This window comes from Telmatherina bonti (genome assembly GCF_933228915.1).
Source record: "Telmatherina bonti genome assembly, chromosome: 4".
Classification (NCBI taxonomy): domain Eukaryota; kingdom Metazoa; phylum Chordata; class Actinopteri; order Atheriniformes; family Telmatherinidae; genus Telmatherina; species Telmatherina bonti.
This window is the reverse complement of record NC_136622.1, coordinates 16262734-16285184: the sequence shown is the minus strand read 5'-3', so window position 1 is coordinate 16285184 and position 22451 is coordinate 16262734. Positions and strand designations below refer to the sequence as shown.

General features: G+C 38.8%; 1 protein-coding gene across 1 annotated transcript in view; it reads left to right on the top strand.

Annotated features, from left to right (window-relative positions):
- mtcl2 (microtubule crosslinking factor 2) overlaps positions 1–22451 on the top strand; it is a gene marked incomplete at its 5' end in the record, with an annotated part of 86304 nt that overhangs the window by 37919 nt on the left and 25934 nt on the right. The window contains 4 exons of the mRNA XM_079239405.1: positions 16864–16926; positions 19851–20018; positions 20758–20911; positions 21204–21771. Coding sequence (XP_079095531.1) covers positions 16864–16926; positions 19851–20018; positions 20758–20911; positions 21204–21771 — 953 coding nt within the window. The remainder of the gene's footprint in view (positions 1–16863; positions 16927–19850; positions 20019–20757; positions 20912–21203; positions 21772–22451) is intronic.

Below are 22451 nucleotides of genomic sequence, written 5' to 3'. Positions count from 1 at the left end.
TGGGAATGTCTTGGGATTTTCCTTCGCGGAAAGGGAATTCTGGTATCTCTGCTGAAGCTGCTGCACCTAAAGCCTAACCTCGGAAAAATGGCAATGGATTGACGGATGGATGGATTTCTACTGAACTAAGATCTAACCAGATGTTTTACTAGCAGTTTGTCTTCAACCAACATCTTTAGGAAACAGCGGATGTAAAAGATAGGAAGATGTCTTGTTGTGAAGCAACTTTTAAAGATGCAACCATTTAGAGTTTTATTGTTGATTCCCTTTTCTAGTACTGGCTTAATTTTTTGGGCTAAAATTATATATGATATAAAACAAAATGACTACAAATTATAAAGAAAAATCTGCTTTTTGGAACCTTCAAACCTGTGGTTAGTAGACAACTTAGCACAGCCAGAAAATGAGTATGAATCAAATAAGGAAGCTAAAAAGAGGAACTTACAAGGAGGAACCAAGATGACTTATGGTAATTTGCATTTCTGGGAGATTCCTAGTACCCTTAAAGCACCAAGTGGAAAGTGACAGAGGCTGCAAACATGTCAGCATGTGTAATGTTAAAAAATGAGTTCTACTTGCAACATTTTTAATTCCTTTGCATCTATACCCATTAACACAAAGTTGAGTTGGTTGAAATAATGCTTCTTGATTTTTTACTTCTTTTTCCAACATTAACATTGAAGCAATCTGGTTGTCTGGACAAAGCAGAAAGAACTGAAGATGTAAAGTGAAAATACAATGTGACAGGTGAAGTGAAAAGTGAAACGGAGTGATGTGGAAACCTGCGGTTTTCAAGAAAGAATCAGTTAAATCAGGCAAACAGAATGAGAATTGGGATGAAATGAAGGTAAATGAGCACAAAAAGATAGAGAGGTGGGAGTTGGACGGTGAAGAAGAAAATGACAGGCTGAAATATGGTGAATGAAATGAGGCAGCATATGCGTATATAGGGTTGTGTAAGGTACATGCTCAGTGAAGTGAATGAATAAATTGTCTTGACCATGAAAACACTGGGTTTGTGGCAGATGAAAGGCAAAACTAACATGTAATAAGACATGCTGTTTTATGTTGCAATTTTAATTTAATGCCATTAATAATGGGAAAGGTGGTAATTTTGATTTTTGCTAAAGGACAATTACACTGATGGACACATGGTGTCAACTGGCCCAAACATGGGATGCATTTTCTGAACTCCCTTTTCATTAACTGATTTACCAGATTATCAATGTCATAAAATCTGGAAAAAAAATCTTTTTATAGTAACACTAAGAGTTTGAGGGATTCATAGCAACTTGGTAATTCATTGCATTTATTGCAAGGTGCGAAGTGGTTTCTTTATTGCATTGTGATGACATTCTGATAAAAGTGCAATTTTGCAGAACAGCACACTTATACAAACAAAACTGATGAGTAAAACAGACTGTTATTTAAACTAAAAATAGAAACAAAAGGTAAAACAAGTTGGAAAAATGATTTGACTTTTAAGTAAAGAATAGAGAATTATGGAGTAGCCTGTGTTGGACAACATCTGCTGAGTGGATTACATCCTTTATTGGACTTCAAAACATTTTAAACGTCTTGAAGCTGTATTGTTTGCCAGCCATTGAAAGTCCCTTCTGTGCCTGTAAATGTAAAATAAAACCTTTGAAAATGCTCTGTTGTCAAGGTCAGTTGAGGGAAGTTTTATCCTCTCCGGCTTCAGAACATTATCTCCCTGATGTATACCTGGCTTCAGCTGCTCGCTATGTTTTACTGACCGCTCTGTGCTGCAGGGTAAGTTATTAGAACAGATGCTTAAGGGAATAATGGCATTACCATGGTGCACAAGGCCAGACCATCACTGGTTAAATGACCAACATTCATCCCGTTATAGACCATTAACCTGGTCTGATTATATGCAGAGAAGCACTTCCACTTTCTTAGAAGTGTTCTGACTGTATGAAAGTCCAGTGGAAATCTGCAGCTGTGGGTAAATGCTCATTTAAACTGCAGGAAACTGACTCACTGGAAAACTGATGAGTCACCCACCTATTAATTATCTCAGGCTGAATTAAAAGTCCTGCTGGCCTACTTCTAAAGTAGACTCTGGATGCTCGCTTAAATAGGCTTTTTCATATTAGTGCAAATGCATAATTAAAAAATAAAAATACGTAACGTCCACAGATGTTGATTCTTCAGAGGAAGCAGTGTTGTGTTTTACTTACCTTGACTGAAGGGCTCAGCTGAGTGTCAAAAACTAATAAAACTGTGTCACGCTTTCCAACGAGAGCTCTCAACACTTATTCACTTCACACATGCATTTTCTATGTGAAAAATAATTTCATAGCTGATGACAGATGCAGTATAAGGAACTGCCAGTAGTGTTTAAAAAAAAAAAAAAAAAAAAGAGCTTCTGTCTTGTCGCACTATAGGTACTTTTCAGACTCTCTCAATGACTTTATTTAAAGTAGTATCTAGCAACAAATCTACAGCAACTTTGGGAATAAACATTCTCAATGCTGCCCCAAACTTCAGAGTCCTTTTTTCTATCTGTATCTGCTGTTGAACTCGCTAATGTTAAATACAAAACTGCTAAAAAAATAAAAATAAAAAAAAAAGTGAACTATTAAATGTGAGCTTCAGATAGATTATGAAGACTTGCATTAGCATGTTTTATGTTTGATATCATTTTAGCAGTTAGGTCAGAGGTGGTAGCTTCTATAGGGACTCTGTTAGATAGACATTTTCTGTTATTTATTTCTAGGGTAGGTTGGGGAATATGTAATAGCCAGATAACTAACCTTAGTGTAGCAGCCAATGTTCGCTAACCCTGCGAATAGTCACCAAAACTGTAAAACCAAATATTTCAGGTGCATTTACAGTAGATATACCACCTAACCTCTATACATCTATAACTGTGGGAAGATATGTCCAACTGAGACTTTTCTGTCGCCCTGTTAAATAAAAACTTCTCTGAAATAATGCATATCAACTTTGCTTCATACTTTCTAATTTTTATTGATATTTTAACTGAACTTAATAAAATATCATGCAAATATAAGCAGGTAGTCCGGCTCACGTCAGGATTCCTGAGCATTTGGCAGTAATTTTCCTCTCTGAATTATCTTTGGGTACTTTGGTGATTCCCTCAGCAATTTTCCAGTGGCTCAGTAAAGCGTGTTCATGTTATTCTGTCATACTGGGGTCAAAAATTAATGGCTGCCTCCAAGTTGGTCCCAGCACAGATTTGATCGGAGCAGTGGAGCAAAACCAAGTGGTTTAGTATGTGTATGTGTATGTGTGTGTGTGTGTGTGTGTGTGTGTGTGTGTGTGTGTTTTTTTTCCCCCTCCAGGGCCAGAATCTCTGCCAGAGGCATTGCCAGAGTAATTTATTGCAACAGAGACAGAAAGACGTGCTGCCCTTTTCATGTTACAAGTGAGTGGAGGGTTTTTGCGCTAACCCTCCAGTTACAAGATTGAGTGTGTGTTTAGAAAGATCTTTTTATCTTTGTCAGCTACTTACTCGAAAATGTGATCATTCACCGCTCTTAGCACAAGTTAGGTCTATATTTGTTACCTCTTTTTAAAAATGCTTTTATATATGTATTTATAGGTATTTTGTTGTGCTGCTATTCTTATTGGAATTTCTGCATCAGCTTTTGCCATTGGTATTCAATCAGCTTGTTAATTTATGGTTAATGTCTGAATCCTTTCCCCTTTTTCTGCCTTTCTCTGCTTGTAGTTTATTGTACAGTAGCTTTAAATCTGATCAGCACACAGTAACAGCCAGGCAATAAAAACAGAACGTCCTCGTATGATGGTTTTCTTGTTTAGGCGCTTATCTGCTGTCAGGAGTGTTTTTCATGCCGCACGTCTCGTTCGCTGGTAATAACCTCAACCTTGCTGTGGGTCAATAAGCTGGCCTTTTAAAAGCACATTAAGCTCATTCCTTAACTCTAAGCTAATATCTGAATGTCTTTGTTCATTTGTGTGTGAGTCACTTTAGCTGCAATAACAAGACAACAGCTGCCTCTAACTGGGTCATATTAGGTCAAACACTGCCATGTCGGGGGCACACGTCTTCCTTACATCTCTTTCCTGTTTGTAATAAAATCATACGTGCCACTTTGTTTGTCATTAAATATTCACACCAGATTGTCAGTGCTCCTCTGTTGAGTCAACTTGTTAAGCGTTTACTACAGATTTGTTTGCATAAAATAAAAGCAGAAAGAAAAGAGTTGTGCACCTGGTGTAAACGGGGAGATAAATAAGACAATGAGGAATAAAGAAAGGTCACTATTGGGAAAAATGTGAGGTAAGGAGTGATTTAAGAATAGAGATGAGATGAGCTTAGGCTGAAAATGTGAAGGAAAACAAGGAAATAGTAAAAGTGTTTCTTATTATTCGCATTCAACATTTTGAATATACCTGTAAAGAATTATTGTGTATTTACTAACAAATGCATGTAATTCATCCTTCCACCCCTCCTAAAAAAAAAAAAAAAAAAAAAAAGTGTTGGAGACTTTCACCTTTAGAGAAATGCTGGAGGCTTGACCATCTTGTGAAAAAGATAACTGATCTAACTTCTTAAGAAATAAACTAAATACACAAGGTCTCGTCATCCCTTTCTCCTCAGAGAGTGAGGTTAAGGCTCAAATCAGACTGTCACATGCTGTTTGATTTCCTGTCACCGCGGCTGATTGCCAGGATTACTGGACTCAGATGGATGGATGGATGAGAAGAAAGATGAAGGGACTACACTGGCTGGGAAACAGGGGTTTTATTTAACAGTCAAGGCTCTGACATTTCTGAAGGCAGACATATCTCAGCTGCATTAAGTTTGCACTCGTATAGGAGGCTGCTGTTAAATCAAGTATCATGACAGTGGTATCATATCTGTTTAACTCTTTGCAAGACAGGAAATTTACTCCAAAAGTTGCCAGTAATCTCAGAAATGTCCCTTTTTTGATGATCATACTAATATCACTTTTATGGCTGTACGGTGAATATATTGGTCTTTGTGTCTGTGTTTGAACTGTCAGACAACACCCTAAAGGTCATCAGAGCTCTGTCATGTTGGCCAGAGACTGGTTTTGTTCTGCTGTCAGTGAGATCAAACAGGCTGTTAGTATTCAAAGCTCAACAAGCCCCCACTTAGTCTGCTTTTATGAAACGCACAAAGGCTTCACGTGGACTTGTGCTGTGGTACTTTGAAACTGGATAGGGGCGACCAGAGTCAAATAGAGTAGAATTATCATTTATTTCAATGTTATATTTCTGATAGTATATTCTTGTATTTTTCATGACATTTTAGTTAGTGTCTGTGATATTATTTTGATTATACTGTGCTATTCGCAATGTTTTTCCTTTTAACTCTGCATGAAATTGTCTCCGCTTAATGTGACAAATAAGTAAAAACACACACAAAGACATAATGGATGCAGTTGCCAATTACTGAACAACCCGACCTGTCACACACGCTATGCTTCACTTCCTTTCACAAACAGTACGTCCCGATATGCTACTAGCTATTCCTGCAGCCTTGTGTATGTGTTTGAAACCGTGTGTGACAAGATTTCCTGACTAATTAAATATGTGAATCACACTTATCAGAGGGCTGCTGGCCATATGGAGGTCATATGGATGTGTGTGTGTGTGTCTGTATGACATGTGTTTTTTCTTTGTCTGTTAAAAATACTCTGCTGAATCTGTTACGATTACAGGCTTTGTTGCATCTTTGATGTTTTCTGTTAGGATGGCACCATTTTGGAAATTTTTAGGTAGGTTTATTCTCCAACACTGTTGATCTGATAAAGTTTTTATCAAACAGGGCAATAAAAGGATAAATCTGCCCTTTACATGAATTTTCTTTTTTTATTTTTTCTTTGTCCCTTCTCGCTACATCTCTGACTTTATGATTGATGCTAATCTTGGCAATTAAGAGCAGAAGGTTAACGTCGGGTTTTCCTCATTAGATGCTGTTTTCTGTCAAAATCATAAACAGCTCTGTTTGACAGCGGGACTGAAAGCTGCAGGAGAACAGGGAGGTGTGAACTGCACATGAAGCTCTATTTATAGGATCTAAAGGGGTGCTGTTTTCGTGATTTGCCGGGGCATCCACTGTCACACACACACACACACACACACACACACACACCAGATGGATACCCTGTGTGGTGGTGGAGGATGTTGTGTTGACACTTGCATTTGGTTTCTCTCTTTGACTCTGAGGTAACAGTTGCTGCAGCTCAGGTGCCTGAAAGTGAGAAAAGATGAGGGGAGGATGAGATTTTTCAGGCTGAAATGATCTGTTTGCTTGTAGCATAATGAAGCTACTTTCATTTTTTTTTAATCCTGAGTGCCATTCTGACACATTAGCACAGAGTTTAATATGTCTACTTGAACATTTGTGCATTTTTGTTCTGCACAGAGTAATGGTTTAAACCCATGTTTTTGTTTATAGTTCTTCATTTGCAAGAAGCTGCTGCCGACCAAAGAAAAAATGTAATTTCTTAATACAAAGAAAGAGAAAGATACTAAAAACTGTTTGGGACCTCAATAATAATATTTTTTTAGTGAAATAATAACATCTTAGTTTATTGTTATTTACTATTAATGGATTGATTATATCCCACTCTAAAGTAGAACCAAACCACATCATGATTCAAAGTTTTACTGCATTAGTTGCTAACTTGAAGTGACTCAGTAAACCTTCATAATCAACTCAAAGGAACACCTTGGTATCATAAAGAATAAAGATCCATATTTTTGTTGTTGTTGATTTTTTTTGTTTCTCAGCTGCTGCAAAGTTAGGCTCAGAAGTACAAGAAGTACATTTTTCTCATCTCCTGCTTACAAACATGACATTATGGTACCTAAGGCAAGCACAGATTTCCCATGTCTGCAAAAGATGCAGAGATATTAAACACTAAATCCCCTTTATGGACGTTTCATATTACCTTGAATTAAAGGTTGTTTTCTATCTTTTTTTCCCCAAACATGTTCAGAGGAATATTGTGGAATACTGTAAATATTTTACAGTTTGCAATAAGGTCCTGATTTCCTCCTCTATCGTTATTGTAATGGCAGAGCTATGTTTATTGAAAAATACCAAACAACATTTTACTATTGTGATTATATGATGCAGTTTTCCATTTGTCTGCTCTTCTGTCGGGACCACCATTTACTGCCCATCATCATATCTGAGTCATTATGACCCAAAACACACTGAGCAAATGTTTATGTTTATTTGTACAATTTGGGTTCAGCTGATGCATTCAGTCAGTGTACAGATTAAATTACTTTTGCTGTTTCATTTATCTAAAAATAAAAAAAGGGGGCTTGATGCGTTCAGGCATAGTTTGTATGGAGATCCGTGGACGCAAGGCTGCTGCCTGCCGAGAGCACGTCAGGTCTCAGCTCCCTTTCTTTGTTTTTGATCAATCCTGGAATACCTTTTCTTTTCCCGCTACTTCTCACTCCATCATTCTTCCATCTTTCTTTCCCTCTGTCTTTCTTCCATTCCATCCTTTTATTATTCATCCTCCCTCTTCATTTACTCCTCCCCCTTTCCTTCCTGCTCTTCCTGTTTTGGTCCTTTCATTAATGTGCTGCCAACAGGGGGCTTTGGCGACAGGCTGAAAAAGCTGTCGTCACGGCAACATATGATGGTCTGTGGTTATTGAATCATTTATTGGGGAGGTGTTAATGGAAGCTGCATCCTTTTCTTGCTCAGCTCTTTGGAGTAGGTGAGACGAGACAATTAAATATTCATAAAATGAGGTCTGACGTCTGTGGTGTATGTTTGAATTTCCTACTAATTACCCATGACCTTATTGCCAAAAAGAGGGAGAGAGAGAGAGAGAGAGAGAGAGAGAGAGAGAGAGAGAGAGAGAGAATGTAATCAGAAAAAAACCCCACTTAAAATACATTCTATTGTTGCAGTATGTTGGCGTCCACACAAGTCTGACTACTCAGCCTTAGACCTTGCAGCACAGGGTTCTTAATGCTTTTGTTGATGCATTCAACTATGCTATTAATTAAATCTCATCCTGAAAACACTCTAAAATGTCCCAAATATGAAAGAATAAGGGTTGCACAATCAAAAGACAGAAGAGCAAAACCACAAAAATGAAATAATTAAAAAAACATTTTCAGGAAGTAAATGAGCAAACTATAAATTGTGAAAGATGATAAAAAGAAACCTTAAAGAACAAAACAGAAACTAAACCAAATAGACAATTTGCCACATTTTTAGTTTTGGTGTTACAGGATCCTAAAGTGCAAAAGGATGGATGGAAAATAGGAAGGAGGTGAGAAGAAACTCAACACACTCACACCTGTCCTCCTCTCAGTCTGTTTTTTCAGACATAGCTTCAGCTTCCAACACTGTCTGCCACTCGTACAAACTTACACATCTTTATGCACATACACATGCTGTCTATACACCATCATGTGCTGACAGTACATGTGTGAAGAACACACACACTAGATATACATTAGATAAATAATTCAAATCAATGTGAAGCATTGATGCCATAAATGGGGGCCGTACATTTGCTCAAGGTCACCCACTAACACACTGCCTTAGTAAGCACTGAGTCTGGACTCATACACACACACACACACTTATTGACAGATATGCACACACACACATGCGCTTTTCACTAATGGAAGGGGCTGAAAGTGAGCTAGGATTCTGGTAACAAAGAACTGCCGCCTGCCTCCCGCCATCTTTCCCTTTCTGAGATGCTCTCCTCTCCTCTCTTCTCTTCTCTTCTCTTCTCTTCTCTTCTCTTCTCTTCTCTTCTCTTCTCTTCTCTTCTCTTCTCTTCTCTTCTCTTCTCTTCTCCTCTCCTCTCCTCCTCTTCCCTTATTCTTAGCCCCTTTGTTTTCATATTTTAGTGTGTGTGTGATTGTTTGTGAAGAACCAAAGTAAACAGAGGAGGAGCCGAGCTTTTTCTTCACTACAATCTGGCAGTGGCATCACATCCTTCCCCTATCACTCTTGCCGCTCTTTGTTACTGTGCTAATGCTATGCTAATGTGATGCTAATTGACCATTCACTCTATTGGCTTCGGCTTTGCTGATACACACAAACGGATGCGAGCTGAATCAGTGTTTTGTTATGTATTGTTAATTTACCTGGCGGATATGGTGGGAACATTTAAAGGCTTGCACGGCTGTTTGTGAAAGTAATCTCACATTAGATATTAAAAAAAGAATGAGAATTACAAAGTGAGACCTTAAAGTGTGTCCTGTGCAGCTTTAGTATCTGCAGGAGAAAGATGTGTGTCTGAGACGTGGAGCTTCGAGGGACTTACCAGAAAACTGTGACTAATTCAAAGCTGGGTTATCATTTAACCTGCATTAGACTGATTAACATCAATGTTTTGATGGGATGATCCATCTCAGGGAGGGTGATGAGAATGTGTTGCGGTGAAGAGATGCAACAAACTGGTGCCGGTGATTGGTTTTTATGTGATATATGTCTTCCGTATTGTTCGACTGCATGTCTGGTGGAGAAACACCTGCTTTATATTATTCTGTCTCTCTCCCGTCTGTTGGAGCACGACCTTATCTCCCAGACAACCGTGGCACCAGAGACGCTTAGATTGATTATTTTCAGTCTGCATATCTGCTCCTCCTCCACATCTCTGTTTCTGAGCTTGATGCAGTCGTATTTTCCTTCTTTAGTCACATACTCAGTTTTCTCTCCATGTTTGCTTCCCTCATGATGTGGCTCATGTTCCTTCTTTCTCATCCTGCCCCCTCCCTTGCACCATCCCTGCAGCGATGTCAGAACCAGGGATAACACCAGAAAAGACAAAGAGATAGAGAGCATGGTAGAATTTACATGTACCTGTTTCAGGGTTTAATAATTTCACCTTTTATTCACTTTGAACAGGGTGATGTTTTTCATTGCCAAATTGAATTCTGGGTAAAATGTTCTGTCTTGCTTATCTAGCATGCAGTGGAAAGTTGACAATAGTTCATCCTTTCAAGTGGCAGTGCAGGTGTGAGCCAATCAGATTGTCTGACTGATTATAGTGACTGTCTGTCCTGTTCCAGACTGAAGGCTCACCCACCACTGAGCTGGAAAATCTTTTGTCCATGTGAGTCCTGCAAAATGTCAGAAAGGTGTTGAGGCTTCATATCTGTGAAGACAGTCGGTTTGTTTCCTCCGAGAAATTTTTATGAGTTGGCATTTTTACAGTTAATGTTGCACTACTGAACTGATTTGGAACAAACTGGACTTGGATTGTTTAAATGAACTTGAACTGAACTTCTATGGCACATTGAGGTTGCTTTTGTTGCAAATCACTGCAATACTGATAAACATAATCCCTTAAAGACTGCCAGTTAACTGTTTTTTCACTTTCTTTTCAGAAACCGCCTTTTAGCCTTTGATAAGATCATGTGAATTCATACTGAATCAGACAGAATATGACATGGAGAAGTTTTCTTTTCGGTCACATCGTGTCCATTTATGTATATATATATATATATATATATATATATATATATATATATATATATATATATATATATAGATAGATAGATAGATAGATATAGATATAGATATATATATATATATATATATATATATATATACTGAATAGTTTTGCTCCAGAAAAGAACATGCTTCATCATTAAAGTACATGAAACCAGTGCTCGGTGCATTGTATCAACAGCTGGAAGGAAAACATTCAGATTGATTGATTATATTTTTTGTCCTCAGTGCAGGTTTATAAGAAACACCACAGCAGGCAAAGGAGCCTGGGCTCACAAGGTTGCTAGCAAATTTTTCCGCTTCAATGCTGGCAGGGTGTTATACTGTTTGTAGAAAATGTGTGTTAAAGTGTGAGAGACTGCTGAGTGGAGACGCCAATGTGAGTGTGCAGTAATGAGCAGGGTAGACAGGGGATTTGGGAAAACACTGGTGTTGCTTTCGTTTTATCAGCTCTGCTCTGAGCTGCTTTACTCCGCCTGCAAACAACTGGAGAGAGCTGCTTAACATCTTTTTACTAAGAGTAAATGCAGCTTAAGGATGTGTCCACAACACAAAAAGCATGCATTTGTTTTTCTTTTATAGACATGTTTCATAGATATATTTTCATTTTTCTCAGTAAACTGCCATTATTGTTTGTTCATTTTGTCCGCTTACTAATAGAAGTCAATTTTTGCTCAAAATAGGCAAATATAAACGTGATTCATCTGCTTTCCATTCTCTTAAAAGTAATTTTAGGATGAGTGGTAGCTAATTCTGCTGGTTTGCGTTGCTGTGTTTTGTTTGCAGTGATAGTAATATCTAATTATCCCCCTCTCTATCCTCTGACACTCCTCCATTGCTTTTCTACTGCCATCCAGTCTTATCTCGCACACACACACTCCTCACACATCGCTTATGCAACCAGTTGTGCTGCATTATGGTAAATCTTTGTTCCAGAGCGTCTTGCGTTTCAAATAAATCAATTTTATCTCTAGAAACATGCACTCCCTCCATGTGCACTTTCTGTCTTTCAATATTTAACCAATTTCATTTAATTTCTGCCCTCAGAGGAGGTTATTCAGGGGAGTTTCCAGACTCATGTTCTTCAAAAAAAAAAAAAAACATAAAATATGTGAGCCCTTAGGCTTGCATTAAGGAGCTCATGAATCCATTTGCTGCTACAAGCTACTTTTTGTAGACACTTTGGTTTCCATTGTCTACTTAATAATTCTGAGTTGATGGTATGAAATATCCATCAGTTATACTGCAAGGCTAAAGGTAACAGTTTAAAGGAAATCTGCATTTTCAGTCCATCCATGTCAGCACAGATGAAACTGATAAGTAGTTGTGAAATTCACCATTAGGTTTTTTTTTTTTGTTGGTTTTTTTTTTTTTTTGTCCTGTACTTCCAAGCTAGCTGTTTCATGGTGAGTTGACACAAAACCTTGGCTTTTATCATGACTAGATCAATAAGAATGTGTATATATTGTAATAAATAACACATTAACATGTCTCCTGCTTATAAAGAAGGAAAAATATTCAACACTTGTCCTCACACTTCAGTTCAGATGACAAGTCTTTTCCTCTCTGCTGTGTCACTCTCAGGATTTCATGCCTGGGTGGTTCAGGTGAGGCTGAACACCGAAAGCAAATCTGATTTCTGTGCTGCTTCTTCTCCTCTGCTACAGTTGTCAGGGAGGGATGTCATCTATTGTCAGTTAACCGGTGTGACGGGCTGTAACCCGACTTGGCTGTGAAAGCCATTTCCATTCTGAAACCATTCGCTTCAGTCTGTCACCCACATACCAGAATAAACATCTTAATTGGACATTTCTGAATATTAGAGTCAGTGTCTGAGCGGCTGTTTTTATAATAAGGGTTCCATAGTTTAGTGCGTGGAAGCCTCAGAAGGCTATTTTTATTTCCTCTTGAACAAACATATCCTGCTTTATCATTGCTTTTAGAGCATGTTGTCCTTATTTGCTCCCTTTCTGTAGTTTCATAGCCCTTCAGGGGACATTTTATTGCGACATCCACAGTTTCAGCACTGGTTTGTTTAGTTGAGTCATGTTTTTCAGGTCTTTCTGCCCTTCTTGAGCCACCATGTCAACATTTATGTTCTCTCTATGCTTGTCTTTTGTCAGGTCTCTCTGTGTATTTGATCCTTCTCTCCTTCATAGCTCCATGTGTCACAGCTGGATGAGCTGCAGATTATATTAGATTGGAAGGAGGAGTGTTTACATCGCTGCAACTCATCATCCATGACAGACGAATGGCAGCATATCCCTCTTCCACCCTCTCTTTTCTCTCACTTTGCTCACTTTCTTGTTGCTTTCTGTCTCTGTATTGCTGTCTTTTCCTCCTTCCCTCCATATTTTGGTCTGTTTCCCTCCATCCACTACCTTCATCACATAGTCATTATTTTTTAAAGCCTAGTTTCTTTTTTGTTTCACCTCTAACATTAGTGTGCTGTCTCCCTCTGTTTTCTCAGACAAATTCATCCCTCATCCCGTCAGCATTTCTGGACAATTGTGGTTAATATAAAACAGTACAGAAGGAGGGAGGGAGACTGTTTCAAACTGTTTAATATGTTATCAGATGGCATGAGAGTCAAGTTGATATCTTATCTGTGGTGTAACTGGAGACCTGGAGGCGCAGAAACATGAGAAGTGCACTTTGGTCGCAGCCTGTGGACCGTTACACTTTAAATAATGAATATTTCCACGCATTTAGTTTAGGTGTGTTCACATTACCTGTGAAGAGGACAACTTCAAGTGGAGTGAAACTTTTACATTAGTTGCAAAAAAAAAAGATACATTTATTACAATTAAAATTTTAGCTGAGAACACCATCATTTTGGGATCATTTTCCAGTCTGTTTTACCATTCAGACCAGTGATGTTTGTCTGCTTCTCTTTTTCAAGCTTTATGCAAGATGAGCATCTAACTATTACTTTCAAGATATGAACAATGTTTTTATCTCTTTCTCTAGTGGGGTACTAATAAATGTTCTGATAAATGTAAATTAACTGGGGTTTTTTTGTTATTAACTCCACCAAGGAGGTTAAGTTTGTTTGTCTGTTAGCAACATTACTCAAAAAGTTATGGATGGATTTTGATGAAATCTTTGGGATATGTTGGGGGTGTCTCGAGGAACAAACGATGAAATTTTGGTGGAGATCCGGAAGAGATCCTGGATTCTGGTTTGGAAATAAAAAGTACTAAGCAGACTCTGCGCCACTGACTGCCACGTCATCGTATGCAGTGGGCACCTGTTGTCGTCCAATCAAACTGATGTTACCGAGCATAAAATTGTGATTTTGTCCACCTAACTGCTCCCGAAGCATGGTGGGAAACATAGTTGCTTTACTGAATGGAGTTTTATGTCAGTGGTTTAAAGTTTTGAAGGCAAAACAGCAAAGGTAAGACAGAATATGTAATGATGTTTTTTCAAACTTGATGCATAAATTCAGCCTTCTTTTGACTCTGGTTGAGTGAATCTTGGTCATGGTGACATTAAACTGGGATGTTTGGAATCTGTGGGATGTGTGCTTTCAGTAGAGGTGCTGTTTGGTCGTTTCAGCTGGGTGGACACGAGGATCCAATATTTTTGTTTATGTATTTCTACTGACTTTGTTTACTTGGTCTTGTAATTACCTCCGCCAAGGAAGTTATGTTTTCGCCGGAGTTTGTTTGTTTGTTTGGTTGTCTGTTAGCAACATTACTAAAAAAGTTATGGATGGATTTTGATTACATTTTCAGGACATGTTGGCGGTCTCACAAGGAACAAATGATTACATTTTGGCGGAGATCCGGAAGAGATCCTGGATTCTGTATCACTTTGAAGTTATGTTGGGTGTTAATCACAATATGCTTGGCGAGAGCTCTGCACTATCCAAGTGGTTTTCTAGTTGTTTATGTTAATGTCAATAAAGTGTTCTCACTCATATGTTAGATAAAAGCATCTGCTAAATGACTGTAGAATAGAATACAATAAAGCTAGTACTTTGCAGTAAATGCTGAAGGTCCAAAACCTAAGTAAATGCATTAATTTGGTATAGCAACGTGCACAACAGGAAAAAAACACAGGTATAATTTTGAATGATGATGGCTTTACTCCATTCAGCTGCAGCAGCTTCACTGCTCTTCTACTAGTTTGGCTCATGATGTGATTTACTTGAACAGTTGAACTGAACATCGGCATCGAAAATGCCCTCCTACGAGGGACTGTAATGATAATAGTGTCATTTATTGTCCACTTCTTGTAAAAAGTCATACACTGTACCCTTCAATGGTCCTACCATATTTGTAATATAAAAGTAACTCTTTGGAAATGCATTCTTGCAGGCTACACACCCCCAAAGCCACTATTATCAACTCAAACAACGATTTGCCAGATATCCCAATTTTTCTTCTTATTTGTAATTCCAGAGTAGCACAGTGCACCGCTCAGCTGAAAGCCGGATCCAATAGTTCCAACACATGTGCAGCCAGAATCAATGACTCCATTATCGGGCAGTCTTATTGATCAGTGAGTTTAGAGCCACTAAAAGACCATTTGTGCCCTGATCAGCTGGTATGAAAGGGGGTTTTCAGAGTGAGAGAGGATGAGAGGACAGCAGGAGATGAAAACTAAAGTGAAGGAAAAATGGCCCAGAGTGGCGAGGAGATGAGAGGGTGGGGGAGATCAGCAAGAGGACAGGGGGATAAAGGGATGGAAAGAGGTGAGGATGAAGAGCACCTGCAATCAGGCAATTAAACAAGTATCTTTCATGGTGGTGTTGCACTGCGCTGCACCTGCACAGGAGAGAATTTTTGAAAAATCTTGTGTAGATGATGGTATAGTTGCTGTACTTTAGCAGACCATACATGACTTTTGGGGGGGGTACAAAATGGGGGAGGGGTTTTACATTTTAATTGCTGGTATTAACATTTTTCTAACCTTTTATTACATCCTTTTTTCATCATCCATCCCTCCATTTCTTTTGTTGATGGGGCTCGTTGCAGATGGAGTAGCCTGTTTCCATGGAAACAGTTACTTGCACTGCAGTGTCTCTCCTGTGTGTTACAGGCAATATGTGGGTGTGTGTGCAGCGTGTGTGATGACTGGTTTTGGCTTTGAAGAGAAAGAAAGATGATTTATGAGGGTCTGATTCACTGGGCAGATACTTGGTTGAACAGATGATGGTGTGTGTGTGTGTGTGTGTGTGTGTGTGTGTGTGTGTGTGTGTGTGTGATGTCTCAGGCTTCACCTCTTCCTCACAGTTGTAATACCACGCTGTTATCACTGTAGCTGTGGTGATTAAAATTAATGTAGGATTTATCAACATCACCATAGCAATGACATCTTAGGCTCAACGGATGGAGGAGAAAATGTGTCGCCTACTCTTTGTGTGTGTATGTGTGTTTGTGTTTTATAGCTTTGCCCATAATTTATGTCTATGTAATGAAGTTCTACCTCTTGGATTTAGACTGCATCCAGAACTGCTCACTACTCACTTTATAGTGAGTTTGCCATCTTGCTGTCTGATTGGATAGTGGGATATAGCCCATAATGGACTCAGAATATCCACACTGCTCTGTGCAAAGTAATGGAAAGTAGATTCTTACTATTCTAGAAGATATACGCCACAACATATCATACAACATCAAAAGCTGTCATACAGTTGCAAGCAAGATTTGAAGATCTTATCCTGTTTCTTTTACCATTTTTAAACAATAAGTCACAAAAACTTTTACAAATTGTAGTATTGTAGAGGAATAAAAACATATAATTCTTGACTAATGACACAAGTACAAATGTAAGTGGAAAAAAAATGTTTCTTTTTTCTTTTCTGAAGAGAGAAAACGTGTTAACTCATATGACAGAAATGACCAAATTCATGCCTCTGTGAACCTAGCCCAAGGACTGTCCCAAAGCTATCCTTCATTATGATGATAAGCCCAGTGTATAGTGCCTAAGAAGTCAGATTAGCAAATGAGTGGGTGATTTTAGACACAGCATTAGTTTTAATGGAGGATTTGAGGATTAATTTGCAGGCATAGACAGAAACTGGCCTGGCTGTGGGACCTGTGTTAGGCCACCAGCTAATGCTACAGCGAGACCTGAGTTTAAATGATATAATTAGTCTCAAACATCTCCTTTATATATATATATATATATATATATATATATATATATATATATATATATACATATACATATAAATATAAAAGCATATTAATATGTCTGCAAGCATTAAGCAACAGGTCATTTTTTGGGTTTCATCTATTTTTTTTTACTGAAATCGGTCTTTGCAGTTGAAAAAGGGATGTCGCTCTAGTAATAATGTCTGTGTGTGTGTGTGTGTGTGTGTGTGTGTGTGTGTGTGTGTGTGTGTGTGTCTGTTACAGAACTCCCAGAAGAAAAGAGGAGCACGACCCAACAACAAACCTGACAAGAAACCTGCTCCACAGGTAACACACAAACAAGAACGAACACTCCCTCATGCACACACACTCTGCTGGGCATTCCTTTAAATGGCTGAAATAATCAATAAGAGAAAAAGAGGCTCTTAAACTCGACGGGAGACATTGATCCAACAAGCATTCACGTGAAGGAGAAGAATGAGAATGAAAACCGTTTTAAAAAGTGTTTCTCTTCTTGTAAAACAAAACTTCAGTCATCATTTCTGCCCAGAATATTTGGACCTACATTACTTAATAATCACATGCGCAGATGCACTTGACAGAAACAGCCAAAAATATGAAATATGGATGATAAATGTCATCATATTTTGGGTGTAGCTTTTGGTGTCAGTATCGCCTCCGGCAACTGTCACATCTCCAGAATTGCATTTACACATACAGTTGGTGAACTCTGGCTGTTATTTCTGCAGATTGAGCAGGTAAAACAGAGCAGTGCTGACTCTGAACAATGAGTTTGAGAGATCGTGGTTTGCATCACTATACATTCAAAAACCCAACCTGCATTGCTACTGCCCTAAATAATTATTATAATTGTTCCCTACTATCTTAGTTCCCATCTTAATGCCTTACTTATTTGTGGGAAAGTGGTACAACTTTGCTCTGACTTTGATGCTGGTATTGGTTTGTCAAGCATCGGAGGGAGCATTTGATAAGAACTGAAGTCACCAGGCAATACCAGGGGTCTGGGGTTACAGACAAACTGAACTGTCACACTTTCAGAGATCTTGCATGTTTACAAATTTATGTTTATGCCAAACACCTTGTGCTTGTGTCATCTTTGACCCGTTACCTCTGGAGATCACGATCATGATGAATGCAGGTAGAAACAGATAGATCAGCAGTTCCTGCACTCCCTCTTGTCTTTCCTCTTGTCCCCATCTTGCCCCGAAGGTGTTTATGCTTTACTAAACTTAGCATACCAAACTTCTTTGTACATTAAGGTTGCAGATCAAGCCCTGAACTTGAACTTTATCCTCTTGTGAGCTAGTTAAACTTTCTTTTAGAAAGTGAAATCCCTCTTGATACTTTCCAATCTACGTCACAAAATGTTTCAAACCCTCCCAAAAGCTTTTTTTTTTTTCTTTTACTCCTGAGGAAAGGGTAGCTGAAGCAGCTGGTGTGTGAGCTCAGGTTTTCCAGATCAGTGAAGGGCACGGACACAGGTTAACCCAGCACAATAACACATCACCACAGTGATGGTAGTTCCCTCCACTACTGGTTCTACTGGGCTACTCATTTGAGCCCAGGCTTCTTTTCCAGACCACATGCCATAAATGGCTGTAAATTCAGCAGCCCTCGCCTCGTTTGATGTGGTTGGAAATCCTCCATAAGCTGTGAAACAAACACAGCCACAGACCTGCTTGTGAGAAACGAGAGCAGGGTCAGCTAAGGTCAGCCGAAGTAGCAGCTGAGTTTGGGATAAAATTTAAATTGACATCGTTTAAGTTTTAAAAACAGTATTTATGTAAAGAGGCAGGGACAGTGAAGCAGTGTGTGTCAGTATTATTACTGCTGCAGTGTAGCTGTTAGGAATTATTACCTCATTCATTCATTGGTGAAACCTTTCTATGTTTTACAAGTCATTTATTTTGTTAATATTCCTTCTAAATGATAGCGACGTCAGAGAAGAAAATACTAACGAGTGTGTTTACTGAGGTTTTTCTCCTTTTTTTTTCTTTAAAATTTTAACACAGTATGACTATGACATAATCATTTTGTGGCAAAAATCCTCAAGTTAGTCAAACAGAGCTTTGTTTTAATAGATTTTATAAGTTCATGACCATTTAAAACAGCATAAAAGGCTGATTCATCCCTGATAAGAAGCAGTATTGTAAGGGATGGGGGCTTGTGTCTGACTGACTGTTTTAGTTCTTGGCCCTTCTCACAGGGAGGATGTCTAAACTTTAAAAACAGTGAAATCTATCAAGTCAATTCAGTCATCACATGATTTACTTTTCACATCTGGCTTTGTCAAGATTTCAGTCTGCATGCATCTAAACATTGCATATTCCTAGTTGAGCAGCTGCACTTGAAGTGATCAGCTTGGTCATGTTTGCATTTGTGCTCCTGTGTTTATCCATGTGTCTGCAGCTTTCTCTGTCCTGTCAGGTTATCTGTCCATCTCTGTGTAACCTCTATCCCAGGACAGACCGAGTGAAGTGCTGTTCTCTCTTTGTGTCTCACTTCTTTACCAGAAACTGACAGTTCAGATTGGATGTGTCTTTCTGTCTGCCAGCATTTTCCATTTAATTCTCTTTCCGTTCTCTTATGTTTTTGCACAATGCATCAATGAGATATTTGCTTTTAGTATTTATTTTTACCTATTTTTTTCATAATTTATATAATGCATATCAATTAGCTAATTGAATTAATAAAACGAGCTTCATTATGGATCACTGAACAACTATGCTTAGCCCCAAGAAGAGTGTTATTTATTATCTTGAAAATTGTGTATTAAAAATCCATATAATTGTGATTAGAAAGATTAAATTTGATATTGAACATTGAAGTGGGAAATTTCCAATGTCTCTTAAACTTTGGTAATATTATATTTCCTTACAGATCCAGAGGTAGTCACCAATTATTTACTTTGTCTTGTCTTTTAAATTAGCACTTCTTCAGTGAGTCTCAGTGAAATTTAATAAACTAGCACATCATAAGAATATTCCAGATTTTGGATTTGGTTATTTGTTTTGTGCAGCAGCTCAGTTATTTTTAAATTAATCTGATAGCTGTCCAATGCAACTGAACAAAAATTCATAAAAGCTCCACTTCATTTACTTCTGAAGTCGTAGCATGGCCCATCGTCCTTTGCTTGACATGTTTTATGCATGCATCAGTCTCTCGAGGATGTAGCATTTTGGATCTTTGTCACCTCGGTGCTCTCATTTCACTTTATCCCGTCACTCCAGGAGGACAGCTCAGACCTGAAGTGTCAGCTCCACTTTGCCAAAGAGGAATCGGCCTTGATGTGCAAGAAGCTGACCAAGTTGGTAAAGGACAGCGAGGCCATGAAGGAGGAGCTGGCCAAGTACAGATCCTTGTATGGAGATGTCAACGCCTCACTTACTGTAGAGGAGGTAAGAAGACCATGAAGTGGACACAAAGACTTGGCAGGTTGCTGTAAAACATTTCTACTCCGCAAACAAGAAGTCTGTCAGATTTCACTTTATCTAAGTTAGATAATGGTTGAGAGCTAAGGGGATTTTTCTCAGCAGGTCTGTGTTGTGAGTAAAAGTCACTAATCGGTGCTCCACAATGCTGCCTTTTTCCTGCATAAATGTCAAGGAAAATGCCAATTCTCCTTCTTTCAACATTATTGCAGTTTTAATGAACGAACTTTGAGGGCTTTATAACAGTCTCATTAGGCTGTTATGATGGCCATGGTTTATAAAATAAACAGAAGGCCTTTGTTCTCATAAAAAATAAGTGGCAAATTTGATCATTTTAGGAGAGAATGTCTGGGAAAACTCTGCAGAAGGGAATTTGTATTGTTTTAAAAAAAAATACCAAAACACTGTATTAAATCAGCTTTTACGTCATTTAGCAGACAAGAGGCCGGTAATTATTTTTGAGTCCCAACAACTGATACAATGTAATCTACCAGTGCAGTCTTTTCTGCTATTTAAGTATCTTCCATTGCTTGGGGAAAGGTTTTTACATTTGACAGTTTTATCAACAGAAGAGTTTGTTTTTGCAAGCATGAAATTTTGAAGGGTGGAATCATTAAGAGTTTAGTGAAAATGAGGGAGTCAATAGATAGAAGGTGAATAAACCGTTATGCTCTCCCAATGACTTGTTCTTTTCAACTCTCACCAGGTTGCTGACTCCCCTCACACCCGTGAGGCTGAGATCAGAGTCCACCTAAAGCTTGTGGAGGAAGAAGCCAACCTGTTGAGTCGACGCATTGTGGAGCTGGAGGTGGAAAACAGGGGCCTCCGAGCTGAAATGGATGACATGAAGGGGCCTCAAGGTAGCTCACCCCATCAGTCAGTAAAAAAATACCTGCAGTTAATTTGCTAAGGATGGGAGCTCATCTGTCTGGATGTGAAAAACATTTTTAGAATATTTCTAACTGCACAGATGCATCTGCAGCATACAGTCCCAGTGAGAGGTTTGGACACACTTTTCCATTAAATCTAATGGGAAAGTGTGTCCAAACTTTTGACTGGTAGTTTACTTCTACACACTTTATTTTCCTCTCCTGGCACATGAGCTCCAAGTGTTAAATCTATTAAGAACCTTTCACTTTGTCTTTATTTCAGATGGTCCTCAAGAACTTACTGGCGTTGGTGGTCTGGGGACTGGGCTGGGTGTTACAGGAGGGGCCATGGTACTTGGAGGAGGCGCTTCATCTGAGAACGTCATGGAGCTCCAGAGGCATCTTCAGTTTGTAGAGGAAGAGGCGGAGCTACTGAGGAGGTCTCTGATTGAGATGGAGGAACAAAACAAACTCCTGATGAATGAGATAAACCGATATAAATCTGAATTCCCACCATCATCATCCGCGCTGTCATCCAATTCATTAATGTCGATGTCAGACGGGGTGCTTAATGACAGCCCCGTCCACTCCATACAAAAGGGGGCGGTGCTTATCAGCACTGATGAACCAGCCCACGAGGAGGAGCTCCGACTGGCAAGACTTCAGATTGGAGAACTGAGTGGGAAAGTGAAGAAGCTGCAGTATGAGAACCGTGTGCTTCTGTCCAACCTGCAGCGCTGTGATCTAGCCTCCTATCACGCTCCTTCCTCTGCGTCATCTGCCTCCTCCTTAAGACTGGCTCTGGAGACAGATGCAGAAGCTGGAGACTCAGCGGAGTGCCTCCCGTCTAGGTAATGTCATGTTTTCAATTTTATAGTTCTCTTCATGATTGTAAAACTATCGATCTACCGTTCTCCCAATTACAGTAGCACACACTAATCAGATATGAATATCTAAATGCCATAAGCCAAGATAAAGTTGTTGATTTCTGATGGGTAAACATTGATTTGTCTCCTTAGTTACTGTCAGACACATTCATTATACTGTTTTACTTGGAAAGTTGTAAATAATTGCCATTATTATATTAAACACTTGATGTCCACCTGGAGGTTCAACCACATCTACAGGAAGTGGAATTCTCTGCAATGCCAATCAAGTCCACGAAAACCGCATGCAGTCACAGAGTCCATAGAGAGGCTTGTACACAAACTCTGCTGACAAGATTGGGGTCAATAATTTGGTGTAAAGGTATCACAAGAGAAGCTAAAGTGTTCTTTTGTGCTTTGAACTGATTTTCAACATGAGTGTAGATCATGTGTGATTGGTAATGTTTACTTTATTTACCAATTTAATTTAGCACAGGCAATATCCGTTAACTACAAAAACAGAGCCCAGCTAAGCTCCATATTATATCATACTAAATAAATAAGAAAGTCAATATTGAATAAAAAAGAGCCTATTGATGTAATAAATCAGACAGTATTTACCTTGTGAAGTAGGGGCTATTTGTCTTGATGGAACAGGACAACAT